The sequence below is a fragment of the Podarcis gaigeae genome (genome assembly GCF_964106915.1).
Source record: "Podarcis gaigeae genome assembly, chromosome: 1".
In the NCBI taxonomy this organism is placed as follows: Eukaryota; Metazoa; Chordata; class Lepidosauria; order Squamata; family Lacertidae; genus Podarcis; species Podarcis gaigeae.
Genome location: NC_139678.1, coordinates 4009994 through 4029755, shown reverse-complemented (window position 1 = coordinate 4029755; position 19762 = coordinate 4009994). Strand labels below are relative to the sequence as shown.

The 19762-nt window shown below is 44.3% G+C and overlaps 1 protein-coding gene across 6 annotated transcripts in view; it reads left to right on the top strand.

Moving 5' to 3' along the window:
* TRIM9 (tripartite motif containing 9) overlaps positions 1-19762 on the top strand; it is an 81592-nt gene that overhangs the window by 31813 nt on the left and 30017 nt on the right. For all 6 annotated transcript variants that reach the window (XM_083733224.1, XM_083733220.1, XM_083733223.1 and 3 more), the window contains exons 4-5: positions 17742-17852; positions 19350-19503. In XM_083733224.1, coding sequence (XP_083589350.1) covers positions 17742-17852; positions 19350-19503 — 265 coding nt within the window. The remainder of the gene's footprint in view (positions 1-17741; positions 17853-19349; positions 19504-19762) is intronic.

The following is a 19762-nucleotide window of genomic DNA, read 5'->3' as shown; positions in this document are numbered from 1 at the left end:
CAATGTAGATCTTCACTCACCCCTTCTTCCCTGGTGGGAAAGGAAGGGACGCCATTTTGTGGTTCGCCTCTTGGGCCGGCCCTAGTCAAACAGGATGATGCCAGAGCTACACCATCTTAACCAGCAAGGAGCTGAGAGGGGACACACCAAATACAGACCCCCCCCCCCAGCCATCCCAGGTTCTGATTTGATCCTGGAATGTCCCACTTTTCTTTAGGCTGTCCCTATTTTCATTGGGAAATGTTGGAGGGTATGGAGTTATCCGACCATCTGAAGCCATCTGAAGGCAATCCTGTATAGGGAAATTTTAAAGTTTCTGGGTCAGTTTCAAGGGCAGCCCCACGTAGAGCAAGTTACATGTGTGGGGTATAAAGGGCTGTAATATGAAAAATTATCTTTATGGAATGGGATGCCCCTATTTCCATCAGAGAAATGTTGGAGGGTATGCCGTTCTCGTGTTGCCACCCCATGTGGACAGGGCACTCAGATAACGCCTCAGATGATGAACACTGAGTTCGGATGATGAAATAATGATCACCGCAGTTCTCAAGATGCAGGGTTCTGCTGCCTTTCCTGAATCATACAACCTGTGAGGGCTCCAAGATTGTGAATGACAGAGTTCGTTCAGCTTGTTCTGATTAGAAGAGTGGGGTGTGTGTGTGTGTGTGTGTGTGTGAGAGAGAGAGAGAGAGAGAGAGAGAGAGAGAGAGAGAGATTCTTCAGAGAGGAGAAGCTCAGGAAGAAGAAATAGATGACGTTTGCAAAGCTGATAATGAGCTTTGGGGTCTCTTAAAGGACTTGGATGTAACTTGAGTTCCCTTGAGCAGTTATTTACACAACATCACCCCTCAGTAATGAGTGCCCAGGCCCTCCCAGCTCCCCATCTTCTCTGCCTGCTGGATTGTTTTATGAGCTATAAAGGTGCGTTGAGCATTTGAGTACTTCATTGTGGCCCAGAGGCAGAACTCATTTGGGTCATACCATATTCACATTCGTTGGTCTTGGATTTGAAATTCCACCATCTTTTAATGTCATATAGCTTCCTGATATGTCCTCTAAGCCTTCCATAACAAAATCCACTGAAATAAATGGAAATTAATTCAGAGTGAATGTAGAACAGTGTAGAAACACTGTAGAAACACAAATCCATCAATTTTTGAAAAATTAAACAGACCCATTTCTAGGATTTCCCTGCTGTATTCTTCCTAATATTATTAATATAATATAATATAATATAATATAATATAATATAATATAATATAATATAATATAATATAATATAATATAATATAATATAATAATTTATACCACGCCAATCTGGCTGGGTTTCCCCAGCTACTCTGGGCGGCTCCCAACCAAATATTAAAAACACAATACAGCATTAAACATTCAAAACATCCCTAAACAGGGCTGCCTTTGGATGACACCCCCAAAGATTTTGAGCCCCCCCTTCTTTTTATGCAAAAATGCTAAAAACAACGTGATCTTTCAATTGACTTACCTAAGATCCAGGACAAAGCACTGCATTTTGAAAATTCCCTCAGACATCACTTCCGCCTCTGAAATCCCGGCAATGTCCAGGAAAATCTGGGCGTATGACAGCCCTATGTGGACTTGCAAGTTTTTAACTCCCTGCATTTCTACTGAGGACTGGATTTTCTGTACCCAAAACTTACGCTTTTGTTTTTGAATAAAAGTAAGTTTCTAGCCCTTATGGACGTGAGAAGAGCCCCTGGGGCTGGAGAAGGGCCGAGTGTGACTTCCAGCGATGCTGGAATGGGGCTTGAGGACTCACTAGAACAACTTACTCGCTCTCCAGCGCCCAGCATCATAAATGATGCAGAAAGATAAATAACCATGCATAATGTGGCACTAATTATGCAAAATATATTTGCATTGCTTTATGAGCATCATTTATTTAGAGTGCAGCATTTGTCTTTGCTGTGGCTCAGAGGCTGGGTTTTAAATAATGCACAGCATACCCGGGCCAGTTTTTAACTCTTTGCAGGGCCAAGGCTTTGTAGCGTCCAGATCAAGGGACGTAATATTCCTGCTCGATTCTGCCTTGGTCCAGGCCACACCTGGAGTACTATGTCCAGATCTGGGCACCATAATTAAGGAAACTGACAAACTGGAATGTGTACAAAGAACAACAACCAAGATGATAAAGGGTCTGAACCAAGCCTTAGAAGGAATGTTTGAGGGAGTTGGGTATGTTTAGCCTGAAAAAGAGGAGACTGAGAGCAGATATGAGAGCCATCTTCAAATATCTTTTTTTATTATTCTATCATAATCATCATTATTTACTTCCAAAACTGAAAAAATAAAAATTACAAACATCAAATTCAACATCCATATTCATTTTCTAACACAAACCTATTACATAATCAACTAAATTAAAATATACCTAATGACACTAAACTTCTATTTGCTGTATACAAATACAACACAGTTTGAAATTTTACATTAAAGCTTTTATATTATAAATAATATAGCCTGAAAAAGAGGAGACTGAGAGGAGATATGAGAACCATCTTCAGATATCTTAAGGGCTGCCACATGGAGGAGTGAGCAAGCTTGTTTTCTCCTGCTTTTAAGGGTAGGTCCCAAACCAATGGATTTAAGTTACCAGAAAGGAGATTCCGACTAATCATCAGGAATAGCTTTCTGATGGTAAGAGCTGCTCAGCAGTGGAAAGGTCTCCTTGGGAGGTGGTGGACTCTCCTTCCTTGAAAGCTTTTAACCAGAGGTTGGATGGGCGTCAGGGATGCAGGTGGCGCTGTGGTCTAAACCACTGAGCCTCTTGGGCTTGCCAATCAGAAGGTCGGCGGTTCGAATCCCTGCGACAGAGTGAGCTCCCGTTGCTCGGTCCCTGCTCCTGCCAACCTAGCGGTTCGAAAGCACACCCAAAAGTGCAAGTAGATAAGTAGGTACCACTGTGGTGGGAAGGTAAATGGCGTTTCCGTGCACTGCTCTGGTTTCGGTGTTCCGTTGCCCCAGAAGCGGCTAGCATGACCTGGAAAAACTGTCTACAGAGAAACACTGGCTCCCTTGGCCTGTAAAGCAAGATGAGCGCCCCAACCCCAGTGTCGTCTGTGACTGGACTTAACGGTCAGGGGTCCTTTACCAGCCAGTGCAGTGTAGTGGTTAAGAGTGGTAGACTCGTAATCTGGGGCACCGGGTTCGCGTCTCTGCTCCTCCACATGCAGCTGCTGGGTCACCTTCGGCTAGTCACACTTCTCTAAGCCTCACTCACCTCACAGAGTGTTTGTTGTGGGGGAGGAAGGGAAAGGAGATTGTGAGCCGCTTTGAGACTCCTTTGGGTAGTGATAAAGCAGGATATCAAATCCAAACCCTTTTTCACCTTTGCTTTGGGATGGCCATCAGTCATGGATGCTTTAGCTGAGATTCTTCATTGCACTCTTGCAGTACCTTCCAACTTTCTGATTCTTTGGTTCAAAGGTTTGTTGATAGGGATGTGAGATGTCTGGTACTGAAAATACGGTATTTGCACAAGTAGATTCAGAGACTCACCATACCTCCGCCCTCACAGAGCTATAGTTCCCAAAGTGGTTTAATAACCAATCTCTTTCCCCAGGAAACTCTGGGAATTGCAGCTCTCTGAGTGGAATAGCAAACTACAGTTCCCAGGATTCTTGGGGGGGGGGAGGAACGGCTGTTTAAAGTGGTATGAGCCCCCATTAAATATATAGTGTGGAATGGGCCTTATTCAAGGGAATTAGAGGCAGCTGGTAGTGTGTTGAATTGGAGGCAATGCATATCAAGTCCTTTGCAGATTTTGTCTGTAATGTATTATTGTACAGACATGTTGGCCTTCAACTGGGCTTGCTGTAGAGGTTATAAAAAGGTCATAGGTCAGGAGTCACCCCTGGCCCAGGTCAAGCCCTAACCTCATAGGCTACAGCTGTGTCCCCTGACACCAGTTAAGGCCCCTCTGGGACTGTGTTGAACCTCCTTCTGTGAAGCTAAGATTATGAGCCATTATTGAATTTCTGGGGCCTTGAAACTCCTTCCTTGCCATACCTGAGATAGACCATGCATCACGCTGTGATTTATACACACGGAGTCTGTGTGCAGAGCAGATGGCGGCTCCTTCAATAATATTCTGAAAGCGTCAACTTTGAGTGGAGAGGCGAGAGATTTCATTATCTGGGAAGAGCAGGAACCTCGACTTAAGCTGTAAAGAAGATAAGGAGATAAAAGATGGTTTCCCCCGCAAATCCCATATTTGCAATCTCGCTCTCCAGGGCTGGGCTCATCTCCGCAAAGAGCATTACCAGAGGCCGACGTGATAAAAGGGAAGGCTCTTTCAATGCTTTGCTTACTTGTCCTGAGGCTGGAGATTTTATAGGAACAGAGGAAGCTGCCTTATGCTGAATGCCATTGCATGCCCTGTAATAAATGAAATTAAGGACCCTAATACCACTGCATGACAACTGCCTACCACCAGGTAGCAAACATTGAAATCGAATACCATTAATGTAGACCCCAAGCAACTGGCAAATATTTGAACATTGAGAGTCGACGTCAACATTTGCAAAGGGGAGCAAATTACTGGGAACACATTGACTTCAGTTTTTTTAAAAAAGGGAATGCTTTTTTAAAAGCTGTGTCTGTATATTTTATACAGTTCTTATACAGAACTGTGTCTGTATATCTTATTTATATTTATTTCATAAAATTTATAAACTGGTTGTTTGTAAAAATAAACCAATAAAACAAACCACAAAGCGGCTTACAAAAAGATAAAGCAATAAAACCAAGAAACATTTGCAATCCTTTTCAACATGCTAAAAGTTGAAATACTACAACAGATTAAAATTCACATTAGAATTTCTAAGCATCTGGGTAGGCTTAGCCTGAACAAGAATGTTTTTGTTGTTGTTTAGTCGTGTCCGACTCTTCGTGACCCCCTGGACCAGAGTACGCCAGGCACTCCTGTCTTCCACTGCCTCCCGCAGTTTGGTCAAACTCATGCTGGTAGCTTCGAGAACACTGTCCCACCATCTCGTCCTCTGTCGTCCCCTTCTCCTTGCGCCCTCCATCTTTCCCAACATCAGGGTCTTTTCCAGGGAGTCTTCTCTTTTCATGAGGTGGCCAAAGTCTTGGAGCCTCAGCTTCAGGATCTGTCCTTCCAGTGAGCACTCAGGGCTGATTTCCTTCAGAATGGATCGGTTGGATCTTCTTGCAGTCTATGGGACTCTCAAGAGTCTCCTCCAGCACCATAATTCAAAGGCATCCATTCTTCAGCGACCAGCCTTCTTTATGGTCCAGCTCTCACTTCCATACATTGTAGCACCCTGCTTGTGGTTAACGCTTAGCTGGAATGAAATATTCAACGCAGCAATAGAGAAATTAAAATAATAATTTATTTGTCAGACAAATAAATGAGAGGCTCAGTGGTATATGGTTACCAAGCTCTGGCCTGGCCTCTTGCCATCCTGGCCAGCACTTATATTCCCTTAATCCAGCCCCCTTTGCTCCTCCTGTGGCTGCCTCTGTCCAATCAGCCTGGTTGAAATTCCTATTGGCTGTTTGGTAGAACCAATCACAAAAGATACACCCACAAAAGATACACCCACTTCCTTGCCCTTATAAGGGAGACAAAGAGCTATATATAAATGACAAATAAGTAATAATATATCTTACATGGAATCTTAATTACCAGCTCACCTCTTGCCCTCCTTGCCCTTATTGCCTTCTAAAACAAATGTTTAATCTTACATTTTTATGTTCAACAGATGTCAAGGATCTTGAATTTCACATCAATATTGAAAGATTTCCTTCATTTGAAAGTTTCTAAACAAATGCCTGACAACCTTATATATCAAGAGTGCTTGGATGGCGTCTTCTGTCTAGCAGGGGGGCTAGGCTGGTGGCTGACTTAATTTCAGGATAAATACAACTCTTACAACCATATGAAATAAGAATCTAGCATTCCTTAAATCCTTTGCATAATTACATTTAAGCCAATATATTTAAGCTAATATATTTCATTCACTTATCATAGGTAGCCTTTTAAAAGAATAAAGCCTTTGTAAAGTAAAAAGGAACTCAGTAAAAAACAGCTTTTAAAAAGAAGCCTCTTCAGTTTACACCTCCCCCCTTTCCCCCTCCTTTCCCAGCCAGCTAGATGCTTCTTCTCCAGCCAAGCCAGTTGCCTTTCCCAACATTTAACCTTTTTAACTCTCTCAGTTTAAGAAAAAGAAACAGCTTTTAAAGATTTCTTTAAAATGCTCTCTTTTTCTGCCAGCTAGATGCCTCTCCATTGCTCTTGGCCTTTTTAACCTTGGAAAGAAGATCTGGCTCATTTTACTGGGAGGCACATTGGTATTATTTTACTATTTACCCTTGCCTTTAATTGTGTTTTCTCAGTCTGCAAGGGCAGCATATGTAATTCTCCCTTTTTATGACTTTGAGAATTGTTTTTCTACTATAAATCAATGGGGCCCCCTTGTCTTAGGAGAAAAACCTCTTGCCAAGGTTCTTTCTGCCTGGCATGAAACATTTGAAAATCTAAGCCCATTTAATTTAGGAACCTGATCAAGATATAAGCCAATATAAGTCTTGATTAAAAATGCAGTCTATATTCAAATGCCACATTCCCCCCTTTCAAGCTCAAGGACCTTCATCCCAAGTGTCCTTGATAGCTTGACCTTCATCATATTCCTGAGGTAAAGCTCTGTATAGGGCCATGATATGAGGTAGAGTTTCATTTGAAACCATCTTGCTAATTGTACTTCTAAAACATGAAATGATACATGGCATCATACACAAAACCATTACCACTACTGTCAAGAAAAACAAGCAAGACAATAGTATCCCTTTGAGTCCTGTGACATTAGGTAACCAATTGGTGAGCCATCCCATATCCCATCCTTCCCATGTTTGTACTGGGACATGTGCTATATTCTCCATCTTTGTGGCCAACACACGGATTGCCTCACCATTATCAGAAATGTTAAAGCAACAGGCATTCCCTGTCAAGTTCAAGACTCCACATAGGCCTCCCTGCCTGGCAAGTACATAATCCATTCCCATTTTCAGCTGCAAAATGGCGGCTCTACTTTCATCCAACTGTTGTGCAATAAGTCTCAAACTCTGGGCCGTTGCATTGGTTACAAGTTCCACTACTGCTTGCAATCGAATTATTCTGTTTAGATTATAAATAGGATCCCGTGCCCCTTGTATGAGCTCACCAGGATTCCAGGAGGCAGGATCATAATAGGCTATAATGCGCTCTGGCGGCCAATCATCAGTACCGCTCCAACTTTGGGTACTTCCTCCTGCTATATGAGAAATATCAGCATTCCTTCGTGTTCGCCTGGCCGAACTAGTGGGCATAATCCACATTGGTGGTAATACCCAACCCAAGAAACAAGTCCCACTCCATTTGGAAGGGAGCTTTTTGTATGCCCATTCTCCACATATCCACCACAACCATCGGGTCTGAGGTTTTTGGTACGTGGAGTACAGAAGGCGAAATACCAAAAGAGGTAGAGAGTTCACAGTGCAGTATGTTAGATTGCCTTTTTCTGTCACAGTTATGTTCCACACCACTTTCCATGCGTGAATAAAAGGAGGTGCACAGGGCAAGGTATTCCGAGTTCGATAGGTAGTACCGTGTGCCCAGGTATGACTATTCTTAATATAATCCCAAGTATAGTGACAATGAGAAGAGCCTATCATGGGAGAATCAGCTGCATCTGATGATTTATGTACACAGAATTCCCCTTGTACAGGTATAACTCGTAATGGTTTAGTTGAGTTCCATCCGGGGAAATTCTGTATTTCTGTTTGGTGTGGCATTTCGCTTACCATACCAATGGCATCTAATGGTATCGGTAATAAGGGCATACCTCCCTCTGAATCATCTGGCCCAAGAGAGCAAACAAGGCAATTGGTCCTATTTGCAACATTGGCTACCATCTCAGCTAAGCCTACCCACATATTGTGGTCATGGCTGAATCCATATTTAGCCAATTTGGTCAGATTCAAGGACCCTTCCCCTTCCCAAGGGATCAGGATTAATAATAAAATCATGTTGATGTCTAGTATATGCATTCCTTCCACAAAAGATTACCTTATTGTGATAGCAAATAATTATTAGCCCCAATATAATTCCCCCAGTGACAGAAATGGGGAACCACCAAGACCAAAACATATATCCCGAGGATCCCCAATGAGTAATATCTCTGATAATTGTTCCACAAGGGGGCAGTCAATCAATTGTATTAGAGAATCTTTCCGTTCACAGTTGCTGGTTCAGACGCTCCTCAAGCTTCAGGCGTGCGCAGGTCAGCCAGCTTCCAGGTTGTGGCTGCAGCAGGCCGGTCGTCAAATGTTGCCCGTGACCTAGCCCGTTCCCGGTAGGGCTAGATACAGGGGTTTTTGGAGAGAGTTAGTTTTAAAGGATTAGAGGGGTCACCTTTGCACGTCCAACTGCCTTCGGACTTCTTCAAACGAGAGTGATGAATCCAGGGGGTCACCTCAGCTACCTTCACCGCTGTTGGAGTAGAGAGCAAGACGGTGTAAGGTCCACGCCACTTTGGTGCAAGTGGATCACGTTTCCACTCTTTCACCCATACGCTATCGCCAGCCTGGAACTGATGAATCGGCTCGGCAATGCTGCACGGCGTGCGTTCGAGGGCCCACCTGTTAAGAGAAACAAAAACACGGGAGAGAGATTGCACTTGTCCCTGTGTCACATGATCTCCTATTTGTTTAAGGTCAGCTGGAATATCCTGAACAAAGGAGGGCGGTCTCCCATACAGGAGCTCAAAAGGTGACAACTTAAGTCTTTTTGTGGGTGCACACCGAACACGAAACAGTGTTATGGGTAACACATCTACCCATCCCAATCCCGTTTCCTGGGTTAATTTTGCCAATTGGGTTTTCAGAGTCCGATTCATTCTTTCAGTTTTCCCTGAACTCTGAGGCCTATATGCTGCATGCAGTCTCCATTTTACTTGTAGGACTCGACATACATCTTGTACTACTTGATCAATGAACGCTGGCCCATTATCACTTCCAATGCATCTAGGTAATCCAAACCTTGGGATCAATTCAGTGAGGAGTCTCTTAGTTACCTCTCGTGCCTTTTCAGTTCGGGTGGGAAAAGCTTCAACCCATCCGGTAAGAGTATCTACAAACACAAGGAGATACTTGAATCCCTTAGAAGGGACCAGCTCTGTGAAGTCCACAATTAGGCTTTCCATGGGGACATATCCCACATGCTGAATTCCAGGAGGTTGTACTGGTCCCTGCCTGGGATTGTTTTTAGCACAAAGAACACATTTCTGTGAAATGCAAGTTGCTAATTGTGATAGATTAATAATATACAACTTCCGACTGAGACTCTCTCTGGTTGCAGTACCGCCAAGGTGAGTAGATTCATGATAATTTCTTACAATTGTGCCTGCTAGATGATGAGGTACATAAATCCTATTGTCCGGCAGGATCATCCAACCGTCCTTCATAACCGCTCCTTCCTGTTCAGCCCACTTCCTCTCTTCTGGGGTATAGTGAGGTTTAACTTCTTCTGGAACTACCTCTGGTATGAGGGCTGCTATAAATCCTCCCACAGGCTTTTGGGCTGCCTCTCGGGCTGCTTTGTCAGCAGCATGATTTCCTCTGGTTATTGGATCCCTTCCTCGTCCATGACCTTTGCAGTGCATTACAGCAATCTGTTCTGGAGCCCATACTGCTTCTAACAGGATTTCTACTTCAGGTCCATATTTCAAGGCCTTCCCGTGGGCTCCTATTAGACCTCTTTCTTTCCATAGAGCTCCATGTGCATGCAGGGTTAAGAAGGCATATTTAGAATCAGTATAGATGTTTGCCTTACATCCAGCTGCCAATTGCAGAGCTCTAGTTAAGCCTATAAGTTCAGCTTTTTGTGCTGATGTGCCAGCAGGCAAAGCTTCAGCTTCCACAACTTCCTCATTGGTGACCACAGCATATCCTGCTCGTCTGGCACCTTCATGAAGGTAACTGCTACCATCCGTATAATATACAACATCTGGATTTTTCAATGGTTCATCTTTCAGATCAGGTCTACTGGAATAAACTTCATCCATTACTTGGAGACAATCATGTGATTCCTCATCATCTACCTCTGGTAGGGGCAGCAAAGTCGCTGGATTGAGCATATTCACTACTCGTAGATGAATCCTGGGATTTTCACACAATAGGCCTTGGTATCTAGCCATCCTTGGGTTCGTTAGCCAATAACTACCCTTATATTCCATGAGTGTCAGAACAGCATGAGGTACATTCACATACATCGTCTGGCCGAAGGTAAATTTATCAGCTTCTTTGACAAGGCTTGCAGTGGCCGCTACTGCCCTTAGGCATGGAGGCCATCCTTTTGCTACTGAGTCCAATTGTTTAGACAAATAAGCTACTGGGCGGTTCCAACTTCCTAATCTCTGGGTCAGGACTGCAGCTGCAATCCCATTCTGTTCATGTACATACAGCTGAAAGGGTTTTTCCGAATTAGGCAATCCAAGGGCTGGGGCCTCCATAAGTCGTTGTTTGATAACTAAAAAGGCTTGTTTCTGCTCAGGTCCCCATACGAATGGGTCCTTTTCTGCACCTCGAGTGCTTTCATGTAAGGGCTTGGCCAGACTGCTGAAATCAGGTATCCATAGTCTACAAAACCCTGCTGTTCCCAGGAATCCTCTAAGTTGTTTTCTTGTGGTAGGTTCCTTGATAAGGCAAATAGCTTCTTTCCTCTCTGGTCTCAATGCTCGTTGTTGGTGTGAGATGTCAAAGCCCAAATATTTGACCTTTTCTAAACATAACTGTGCCTTTTTCTGGGAAACTCGGTAGCCAGCTTCCCAGAGCAAGTGGAGCAGTTCCTCTGTCCCTTCTTTACAGGTATTAAAATCCTTTGCCGCTAGTATAAGATCATCTACATATTGCAGAACCACCTTTTCTCCCGGTATTGAGGGGTAACTTGTTAGATCCCTCGCCAAGGCAGTGCCAAATAAAGTTGGGGAATTTTTAAATCCCTGGGGCAATCTTGTCCAGGTTAGCTGGCCTTTTGTTCCTGTCAAAGGGTCTTCCCACTGGAAGGCAAATATAGGTTGGCTCTGTGGTGCCAGCCGGCAACAGAAGAATGCATCTTTCAAGTCCAATACAGTAAAAAATGTTGCTTCTGGTGGGATCAAACTCAACAAGGTATATGGGTTTGGTACATTTGGGTGCAAGGTCTCGATAGCCTGGTTTACGAGCCTCAAGTCCTGCACTGGCCTGTATTCATCTGTCCCAGGTTTTCGAACAGGCAAAAGGGGTGTGTTCCATTCTGATTGGCAAGGCTTAAGCAGACCATATTTTAATAGGCGGTCCAAATGTTTCTGGATGCCCTCTGCTGCTCGCCGGGGTAAGGGATATTGCTTTACAGATACGGGGGTAGCCATAGGTTTTAGGGTTACTACAATTGGAGCTATATTCTTAGCCATTCCTGGTGGGCTATTTTCGGCCCATACTCCTGGTGGCACCTGTAGAGTTCGGAGGAGCTTGTTTAATTCTGTATCCAATGTGGGTTGGACTTGCAGGGCTGACATTAGGCGCCATGATTGTTCCTTAGGTACTGAGAGGGTAATTATTCCTGCTGCTTTTGATGGCAGTTTCATTTCTGGACCTCGAGGAGTGAAGGTGATTTGGGCCTGCAATTTGGACAGCATATCTCTGCCTAAGAGAGGTATTGGACACTCAGGTATATACAAAAACTGATGGGTTAAACGATGTCCCCCAATCTGGCATTCCAAAGGTTGGAGGAAAGACCTCTTAGCTGACTGTCCAGTGGCACTTTTAATGACTACACTTTTGGATGCCTTTTTCTGCAATAGTTCTGGGAGTACTGAGTATTCAGCCCCAGTATCAATCATAAAGTCTATTAAATGGCTCCCTAATTGAATCGTGACCGTGGGCTCCTGGAAGCCTAACTTTATGGAGTCCGGTCGTTCCTAGTCTTGAGTAAAATCCTCTTCTGCCAGTCCAATGAAATTGTCTCTATTCTGTCCTTGTCCTGGTCTCTGATATCTTCCATTTCGGATCATTCCCCGTCCCCGTCCCTGGTTTCTTGGGCCGGAGCCTGGGCCTGGGCCTGGGCCTGGGCCTGGGCGTACTTCTTCCAACCTCAGGGGTTCAGGACACTCCCGCTTCCAATGACCCTCCTTCTTGCAATTTGCACATTGATTCCTTCCCAGTGGTGGATTCCTTCCTCGCCCTCTCCCTCCATTTAAGGGGCGGTGGTCTTGCTTCACTGCTGTGGCTAACATTACCATCTTTTCCTTCTGCCACTTCTTCTTCTCTTGCTTCTCAGCCTCATCCCTATTCCGATAAACTCGGCGTGCAATGGCCATAATTTGGCTCATCAGCATCCCTTCCCATCCTTCTGATTTCTGAATTTTCTTACGAATATCAGAAGCGCACTGGGCCACAAATGTAGCAGTAATCATTCTGCTGTTTTCAGGGGCTTCAGGGTCAAAAGGAGTCCATATACGATAGGCTTCTTGCAGCCTCTCTAAAAAGTCTCCTGGACTCTCATTTGGTTTCTGTTCTACTTCTGAGACTTTAGACATATTAGTGGGCTTCTGGCATGCCCTGCGGATACCTTGCACAAGTGTCTGGCGGTAGGTGGTAAGTCTGGCCAGATGAATTCCATTGTTTGGATCCCAATTAGGATCTTCCAAGGGAAAGTTATCTTGGAGATGACGGTCAATATTAAAAATATTTCCCACTCTGGCCTGCTCACGCAAATATATCTGTGCCTTTTCAATTATGTCTCTCCTTTCCTCAGTGGTGAAAAGAGTATTTAGGAGCTGGCGACAATCTGTCCAAGTAGGGCTATGAGTATTTACTATTGAAGTCACCAAGTCCATCATAGCCTGAGGTTTTTCTGCAAAAGATGGGGTGTGTGTTTTCCAATTCATCAAATCTGTAGTTGTGAATGGAATATATTGCAGGGTCGAAGTTCGAGGTGGCCGTGGTCCGGGTTGCCCGTTAACCAGCGCAGGCTCCTCAAGTGCATCAAATACTCTTCTAAGAGGGGCTACTACGTGATCTTTCTCTTCGCTTTGCTCTAGGGGCCTCAAATCATAGGGGATGGTATTTGTCCCAAGGCGTTCTTTTAGCAGCTTTATACGCCTGGCTGTATTGCTTGCTGACCGATTAAGGTCTCCCTGTAACTTCTGTAATAATTCTCTAGGACTTGGATGTACAGGGGTTTGGGGTGGGCAATCAGTTGTTCCACTAAAGGAGACTGTAGATGCAGGTCTATTAGGAGTCACAGGTGGAATAACCACTTCTGCTTGGGCTTTATTATAGGACTCCAATGCCTCCTGAAGATATTTATCATAATCTATCAAGGAATCAAGCTCTGTGACTCCACTCCCATTATTCATTCCACTTTCTTGCCTTGGGGTTACAACTGGCGGAGTGTTTGAATTAAGCTCCCTTCGATGTGGAGCATAGGGTGGAGGTGGAAGCACCTCTTCCTCTGGTCCCTCAAAAATGGGTTTGAGTTTATTTGGCAAGATTCCTTTCCTAGCTTCAGCTTTTACAGCCAATAATTTGCATCGTTTGACTTTGCATTCCCTTATCCATGGAGGATTTTTATTTAATGTGCTCAGCCAGGAATCTATATATGGAAATTGTTCTGGGCACCCTCCAGTTTCTTTGGCGATATTAGACCAAAGTTTGCTTACTAAATTTATATCAAAAGTTCCCTGAGATGGCCATTCAGTATTTTGTTTCGGCCATTCTAGTTCACATAACGTTCTCAAGCGCTCTGGCGTCATTTTGACTCCATATGCCCCTGAGAAGGCTTTCTTAAAATTATTTAACATACACTCAAGAGGTGTATTTTCCCCCTTTGAACCCCCAACTCCCATTGTATGGCCCTGTGAAGTATCCACTCAGTCACTCACACACACGCTTTGTGGGTTTCCTTGCCTAGTGAAGTCGCCTTACTAAGAACCGAAGTACTGCCCACTCCACACTCAGGTCAGCTACAGATTGCTCTGTACTTTCTCACACATACAATGCGCTAGATACTTCACCACACTCTACCTCCCAATTTTCCCTTTTCCTCCACCAGACCAACATCTGATGTACCCAACCACCTAGCGTACTCAGTTTCCCCTTACTGAGACGCAGAAGTTTGATCAAGACTTCTCTTCCTCCCAATTAATTGGAGGGCCAAAAATCCCTTTGTGCACTTACCCTTGGTTGGTTCCCTGTTTCCCCCGGTCCGTCGCCGCCAGTGAGCAGGGTATCAGACAGACGAGTCTTCTGCGTTCCCCCTGGAAAAATTTACCAGTGCGCGCTGGGTAAGCAGTGGTCCTCTCTCTTGTACCCTGCCCAGTAGGGCGAAGGGGCTGCGTTCCAGCAGACCACTTATCCGAGTCACAGTGGCACCATAAAATGTAGCACCCTGCTTGTGGTTAACGCTTAGCTGGAATGAAATATTCAACGCAGCAATAGAGAAATTAAAATAATAATTTATTTGTCAGACAAATAAATGAGAGGCTCAGTGGTATATGGTTACCAAGCTCTGGCCTGGCCTCTTGCCATCCTGGCCAGCACTTATATTCCCTTAATCCAGCCCCCTTTGCTCCTCCTGTGGCTGCCTCTGTCCAATCAGCCTGGTTGAAATTCCTATTGGCTGTTTGGTAGAACCAATCACAAAAGATACACCCACAAAAGATACACCCACTTCCTTGCCCTTATAAGGGAGACAAAGAGCTATATATAAATGACAAATAAGTAATAATATATCTTACATGGAATCTTAATTACCAGCTCACCTCTTGCCCTCCTTGCCCTTATTGCCTTCTAAAACAAATGTTTAATCTTACATTTTTATGTTCAACAGATGTCAAGGATCTTGAATTTCACATCAATATTGAAAGATTTCCTTCATTTGAAAGTTTCTAAACAAATGCCTGACAACCTTATATATCAAGAGTGCTTGGATGGCGTCTTCTGTCTAGCAGGGGGGCTAGGCTGGTGGCTGACTTAATTTCAGGATAAATACAACTCTTACAACCATATGAAATAAGAATCTAGCATTCCTTAAATCCTTTGCATAATTACATTTAAGCCAATATATTTAAGCTAATATATTTCATTCACTTATCATAGGTAGCCTTTTAAAAGAATAAAGCCTTTGTAAAGTAAAAAGGAACTCAGTAAAAAACAGCTTTTAAAAAGAAGCCTCTTCAGTTTACACCTCCCCCCTTTCCCCCTCCTTTCCCAGCCAGCTAGATGCTTCTTCTCCAGCCAAGCCAGTTGCCTTTCCCAACATTTAACCTTTTTAACTCTCTCAGTTTAAGAAAAAGAAACAGCTTTTAAAGATTTCTTTAAAATGCTCTCTTTTTCTGCCAGCTAGATGCCTCTCCATTGCTCTTGGCCTTTTTAACCTTGGAAAGAAGATCTGGCTCATTTTACTGGGAGGCACATTGGTATTATTTTACTATTTACCCTTGCCTTTAATTGTGTTTTCTCAGTCTGCAAGGGCAGCATATGTAATTCTCCCTTTTTATGACTTTGAGAATTGTTTTTCTACTATAAATCAATGGGGCCCCCTTGTCTTAGGAGAAAAACCTCTTGCCAAGGTTCTTTCTGCCTGGCATGAAACATTTGAAAATCTAAGCCCATTTAATTTAGGAACCTGATCAAGATATAAGCCAATATAAGTCTTGATTAAAAATGCAGTCTATATTCAAATGCCACAACATCACTACTGGGAAAACCATAGCTTTAACTATATGGACCTTTGTTGGCAAGGTGATGTCTCTGCTTTTTAAGATGCTGTCTAGATTTGTCATTGCTTTTCTCCCAAGAAGCAGGCGTCTTTTAATTTCATGACTGCTATCACCATCTGCAGTGATCATGGAGCCCAAGAAAGTAAAATCTCTCACTGCCTCCATTTCTTCCCAGCGGCCATGATCTTCGTTTTTTTTTTTTTTATGTTGAGCTTTAGACCATATTTTGCGCTCTCCTCTTTCACCCTCATTAAAAGGTTCTTTAATTCCTCCTCACTTTCTGCCATCAAGGTTGTGTCATCTGCATATCTGAGGTTGTTGATATTTCTTCCGGCAATCTTAATGCCAGCTTGGGATTCATCCAGCCCACATACTACATGTGGCAGATGTAGTGCTGCCAATTCCATCAACTGAAGTGGTTGATGGAGCACATGTTGGATAAGGAGATCTCATAGGTAAATTGGCCCTGAGTTATTAAGGGCTTTGTAGATAATAGCAACAGTTTGAACTTGCCCCAGTAGCAGATTGGCAAGCAGTGCCAATCTCTGAGCACAGATGTTCCATGTTGAGTATGTCTTGTTCCCGTCAGCAATTGTGCTGCAGCATTCTGCACCAACTGCAGCTTCCAGATCAAGCAAAAGGGAAGCCACGCGTAGAGGACATTGCAGTAATCCAGTCTTGATGGAACTTGGGTTGCCGTATCTTGAAGAGCAAAAAAAAAGAGGATGCTATGATGGCCATTCAAATAAAAGAAACCCAAATTTTACCCCTGAAAAAGAGGACGTGTCCTGGAAAAAGAGGACCCATGAATTACTGTGGCAAGACCTTCCCAAGCCAGGAATGGCAATAGCTGCTGATTCCACAAGTCCACCATTGGCGAGACTGATATCTGGCCTGCCATTTGGAATCAGTGTGATAAAGACTTTATGTCCTCCTTTTCTGCAACTTTGCAGAAACTTGCATGAACCCAAATGTCAAATGTAATCGCAAAGAAGCAACACAATGTGCGAGCCCCTCCTGCTGGATGCGTGCAGTATTGCAGTATAGGAACTTAAGAAGAGCATATGCTGGATCAGGACCTGAGCACAAGAGCAACATTCCCCTCATGTTGTTTTCAACAGCTGGTGTTCAGAAGCTGAAGTGTAGGTGGGTTCCCACGAGGCAAGACAAAGTGATAACAGCAAGAACCTTTATCGAACTACAGAACTGGACAAGAGGGGCAAAGCAACTGCTTATATACATTTCTGGAGGCCTGGGCCACTCCCACTCTCAACGTGATTGGCTGTCTAAACTTCCAAGCTGCGAATCACAAGTCAGAGTTTAAGGGCCAATGGCAGAGGCCCAAAGCCTAAAATGTTCTGTGATTGTATTAGAATGTTGTATTATTTTATTGTTGTTCGCTGCCCTGAGCCCAGCTTTGGCTGGGGAGGGTGGGATATAGATAATAAATTATTATTATTATTATTATTATTATTATTATTATTATTATTATTATTTATCAAATCAGGACACAAGGGCTCAGAATCCCTAGTCCAGACAACACAGACCACTGAATACATAAAATAATAATAATAATTTATTTATACCCCGCCCATCTGGTTGGGTCTCCCCAGCCACTCTAGGCAGCTTCCAACAAAGATTAAAAATACATTAAAATGTCACACATTAAAAACTTTCCTGAACAGGGCTGCCTTCCGATGTCTTCTAAAAGTCTGGTAGTTGTTCTTCTCTTGGACATCTGGTGAGAGGGCATTCCACAGGGAGGGTGCCACCACGAAGAAGGCCCTCTGCCTGGTTCCCTGCAACCTCGCTTCTTGCAGGGAGGGAACCCCCCAGTAGGCCCTCGGCACTGGACCTCAGTGTCTGGGCTGGACAATGGTACAGAGATAGAACAGCATGGCTCCTAGCTCTGGAAACATTGCTGTCTTGTGTGTCTTGTTGCAGGTGGTGCGGGACCAGATCTCCCACTGCACAGTGAAACTACGCCAGACGACGGGACTCATGGAATACTGCTTGGAGGTCATCAAGGAGAACGATCCCAGCGGATTCCTCCAGGTTGCGGCTTGATTCTCTTCCCCCCGTTCATACTCCTAAGAGAAGCATGGATTTCCTCTTATTGCTGCAAAAGCCCTAATTCAGACCTCCTTGAGTTCATGTATACAGTCATACCTCGAGTTACAAACGCTTCAGGTTGCGTTTTTTTTGGGTTACGGACTGCTGAAACCCGGAAGTATCGGAACAGGTTACTTCCGGGTTTCAGGGGTCACGCATGCAGCCGCTGCAGGTTGCGAACGCTGCTAGTTGCAAACATGCATCCCACTCGGATCACAATTGCAACCCGAGCGTCCACTGTACATTTTGGTGGTGTTCATGACCAGTCCTCTGAGCATAGCTGTCAACTTACAGATTTGAAAATAAGGGACCAGCAGCCTTGAAAATAAGGGCACAAGCAGCCAAAATAAGGGACCTGCAGCCTCACCTGTTCCAGGCACTCCTGTCTTCCAGTCCTCCTGCAGTCTCGTCAAACTCATGCTGGTAGCTTCGAGAACACTGTCCAACCAACTTTGTAACCAGAGGTTCAACTGAATAGAATCTGAATCACATGCACCACAAGGCCTATGCAGCCTCAACTTAAGATGGCTCCCCGGCCTGGCTTTGCACTGCAAAGTTTGCAGCAGCACGTGCAAAAAAATGGCGTCCAGCATTCAAAAAACCCCTCAGCTTGCATTAACTAGCCACACACAAGGCATGCAAGCTCCACCCCCCCCCAGTCGTTCTTAGACTTCTTATTGGGTGAGCAACATAGCCAAGCAACACAGTTGGAGCCTCCCTCCTCCCTGGCCAGGGAGGGAGAGGAGCTGCTTCCTTTGAAATTTAAGGGACATCATTTAAGGGACATCCATCAATAAGGGACAGCAGCAGGACATGGCGCTGGAATAAGGGACTGTCCCTTCAAATAAGGGACACTTGACAGCTATGCCTCTGAGCAACTCAAGGCTACTTGGCCTAGGAGGACAAGGCGCTTGTGGAAAGAGGAGGAATTGGCTGCAGGTTTGCAAGTCGTCTTGAGAAGATAAACCTGCTGATCTGTTTAACCTTTTAAGACTCAGTCCTTCTCATTCCATCAGGGATGGCCGGAGCGAAGTACAGGGACTGAGCACATCACATGCAGAAGACCCCTAAATTCAATTCCTGGTATCTCCGGTTAAAAGGATCTCAGGCAGAGTCACTGCAAAGTGTCTCTGTCTGAGTCCTTAGGGGAAAACACAGCTGGTATAAAGAGACAGTAGTGGGCTTGATAGACCCGAAGACAGATAGACAAACATTCGTCCCCATGTGTAAAGATGTTCACTCTAGGAATGTTGTACTTGACTGCTCTTGTGTTTCACATCCCACAAGTGTATGGCAGTCAAAGGATATCCTGTGTCTAAGGATGGAATTTGCATTTTGGCTATCAAGGCTTGTGACCTTCCTCACCCCTGGGAGACTTCTCCATCCCTGTATTTATCCAAGCCTCGCACACTCTCATTCACCCGTCTCCTTTGCCACCAGATCTCTGATGCGCTGATAAGGAGAGTCCACCTGACAGAGGACCAGTGGGGGAAAGGAACCCTCTCCCCAAGGATGACGACAGACTTTGATCTGAACCTGGACAGCGGGCCTTTGCTTCAGACCATCCACCAGCTGGACTTCATGCAAATGAAAGGTAAATGTCAGAGCAATCCTGTCTCTGTCTGTTTGGAAGGAGTGCCAGGCATGGAAATACGAGGGGGAGGAAAGAACAGCAGGTTTAAAATAGCCGCAAGTTAGAAATTTATTTTAGGCATGTTATCTCCCATGCTTGAACAAAGTTCTCAGGGTGACTAACAATTGCATAATAATTAAATGTCTTTTTTGAAACACTGTTCCCTAGAAACCAGTTTTAAAAGCTGAGCTTTGCTAGTGAGTCTGGGGAGATAACATTT